This window comes from Zeus faber (assembly GCF_960531495.2).
Source record: "Zeus faber genome assembly, chromosome: 4".
Taxonomy (NCBI): Eukaryota; Metazoa; Chordata; class Actinopteri; order Zeiformes; family Zeidae; genus Zeus; species Zeus faber.
The window spans coordinates 14,065,810-14,068,309 of record NC_137191.1 but is presented as its reverse complement, the minus strand read 5'-3'; the positions used below and the strand labels follow the sequence as shown (position 1 = coordinate 14,068,309).

Below are 2,500 nucleotides of genomic sequence, written 5' to 3'. Positions count from 1 at the left end.
GTTTCCCGGAGGACCTGGTATCCCATCGGCCCCGTTTAGGCCCGGTCGTCCAGGAGGGCCCTGCAAGCAGGCAAATAAACACCAGAGAAATATTAGACAAGGAAATGCAAAAAAACAACAACTGACTGACTGGACTGGATTGACTTGCTCCACACAGCTACCGGGGCGGAGATCCTCACCAGCTCTCCGGTGTCTCCTCGAGGTCCCAGCAGTCCGGTCGGCCCGGGAGATCCCGGTGCTCCCTGAAGACCAACGCACACACATATACACAGCGGAACTCACCTCTACAATATTTTAATGGTATCTAGTAAATATCAGTCCATTTGAAATATGTTCACCTCCCACTTAAACCAGAAACAGAGGACATTTTCTTCCTTCATTGGTTGAGAAATGTCTCTGTGTCTATCTCCACACAATGGAAGCCACTTACCTCAGGTCCTTGGGGCCCATGTGGTCCTTCCAGCAGGGCGCCCTGTAGAAATATAACATCATTATAGTATAGACACTGTGTGTGTGTGTGTGTGTGTGTGTGTGTGTGTGTGTGTGTGTGTGTGTTGTTCTACTTACATATCCCAACTGCCCCGGTTCCCCTTTCTGTCCTTTCTCTGGTATGTCCTGGAAGAGAGGATGGAGGGATGACCGGGATATGAAATGGATATAAATATAAACGGTTCAAGAGTGCATGAATTAATTTTTGCTGTTTTTGGGGGAAAAGGCGGACGGTACCTGTGGGTTCCAAGAGAACTCCCCCTCCCTCTCTGCCGGCCCGTAGCGCTCGTCGTATTCCTCCTCGTACTCGTACTCCTTCAGATGGTACTCATCTGTTACGTTGTCGTAGTCCTCGTACTCCACAATCTGCCAAAGGCCACATGTGGACGGAGAGGTGCAGCGACGCAGAGAGAGACATTGGAAGATGGGTAGGCATTTTTCATGGACGTGTGTGCAGAAATGCACATAAATGTGTACGCATGCACGCACACAAACACAAACACACACACACACACACACACACACACACACACACACACACACACATATGAGATAAAATACAAGCAGATGTCCCATTTCATTCTCACCTCGTACTCAGTGACGTTGGGACCCACAGTCACTGTGGACAGAGTGTCGTCCAGTTCGCTGTAGTCAAACTCCTCAAACTCTTCAACCACACGTTTCTTTGGGGAAACTTCCACCTGATGTTTTAAAACATTTGATGAGTTGACTATTATAAGTACTATAACTATATATATATATATATATATATATATATATATATATATATATATATATATATATATATATATATATACAGGATGTTGCAGTTCTGGCGGCTCGTGGTGACCCAACCACTTTATGTTGTTTTTTATGTTGTTTTTCTACCTTTAATTTGTCACCTGCTTGTCAATACATACAAACATATACTGTATCTACACGTCAAACACATAGACATATTTATATTCATAACCTGCGAAGCAATGTGCAGCATTGGCATAATGTAGGACATTGAGGAGTTATCAGCATTAACGTTTGACTGGACATAAATTTTGGCCTCCGAAGCCTCCCGTAAATCTCACTCATATATCGTGCAACGTTACGAGCACAACCCCGGCGGCTCTCCTTATAAATAACGGTGACAAGCTCGATATACAATTCCGGACGTGCACTGAGGTAGCGCACTGTGGGTGTTCCCGCCACTGGGAATGGCCAAAGCGCTTATCAAAGTGGACGAGACGCTTGGTTTGGCGGAGGAGCCGGGACGTGATGGATGGTTGGCCGCTCACCTCCTCGGCCTCCTGCAACACGCTGTCGTAGGGCAGCTTGGCGTGGCAGTCTGGGATGTAGTCCTGACAGTAGGTCTCCGCTGCTCGGGGGTCATCGCTGATCAGAAGCTGCTGGATGTCTCCCTGTGTCACGTGTCATGCACACACACACACACACACACACACACACGCGCGCGTGCGCGCACATGCACTCGCACAGACACACACAGACACATATACACACACACAAATGCAGACCATTGTAGTACTAATGTAGAAATATATATAAAAAACACTATCATCACTTTCTGATATTACACATATGCACAGCTGTAATTTCTGCCTGTCTGTGATGTCTTCATCTTGCTGTGTGTGTGTGTGTGCGTGCGTGTGTGTGTATGTTCAATAAAGTCAGATCAAAGTGACTTCACGGGTTCATTTAATCCTTCCTCCACGGCTAATTGTCTCCAGAGCTTTACTTCCAAGCAGCGCCAGCACATTAACTCTACAGAACCTCCGTCTAACTTTCTCTCTACCTCTCTTTCTCAGTTTTACAGAGGCAAAAAGTGACATGAAGAGCGTACCAGCCGCCCCCCCCCCCCACACACACACACACGCACACACGCACACGCACACGCATACGCACACGCACACGCACACACACACACACACGCAAACCCTCACATAAAGAGTCATGTCCAGGCTAAACAGAGGCCAAAGTGGATTGAGCTTGACAGATGGTT

General features: G+C 47.2%; 1 protein-coding gene across 1 annotated transcript in view; it reads right to left on the bottom strand.

The window, feature by feature from the left end:
• LOC307229435 (uncharacterized protein) overlaps positions 1–2,500 on the bottom strand; it is a 22,236-nt gene that overhangs the window by 17,470 nt on the left and 2,266 nt on the right. The window contains exons 5-9 of the mRNA XM_079999435.1: positions 1,779–1,901; positions 1,077–1,190; positions 727–855; positions 162–242; positions 1–60 (exon numbers count right to left, since the gene is read on the bottom strand). The exon at positions 1–60 is cut by the window's left edge and continues 15 nt beyond it. Of these exons, the coding sequence (XP_079855561.1) occupies positions 1–60; positions 162–242; positions 727–855; positions 1,077–1,190; positions 1,779–1,901 (507 nt within the window). The remainder of the gene's footprint in view (positions 61–161; positions 243–726; positions 856–1,076; positions 1,191–1,778; positions 1,902–2,500) is intronic.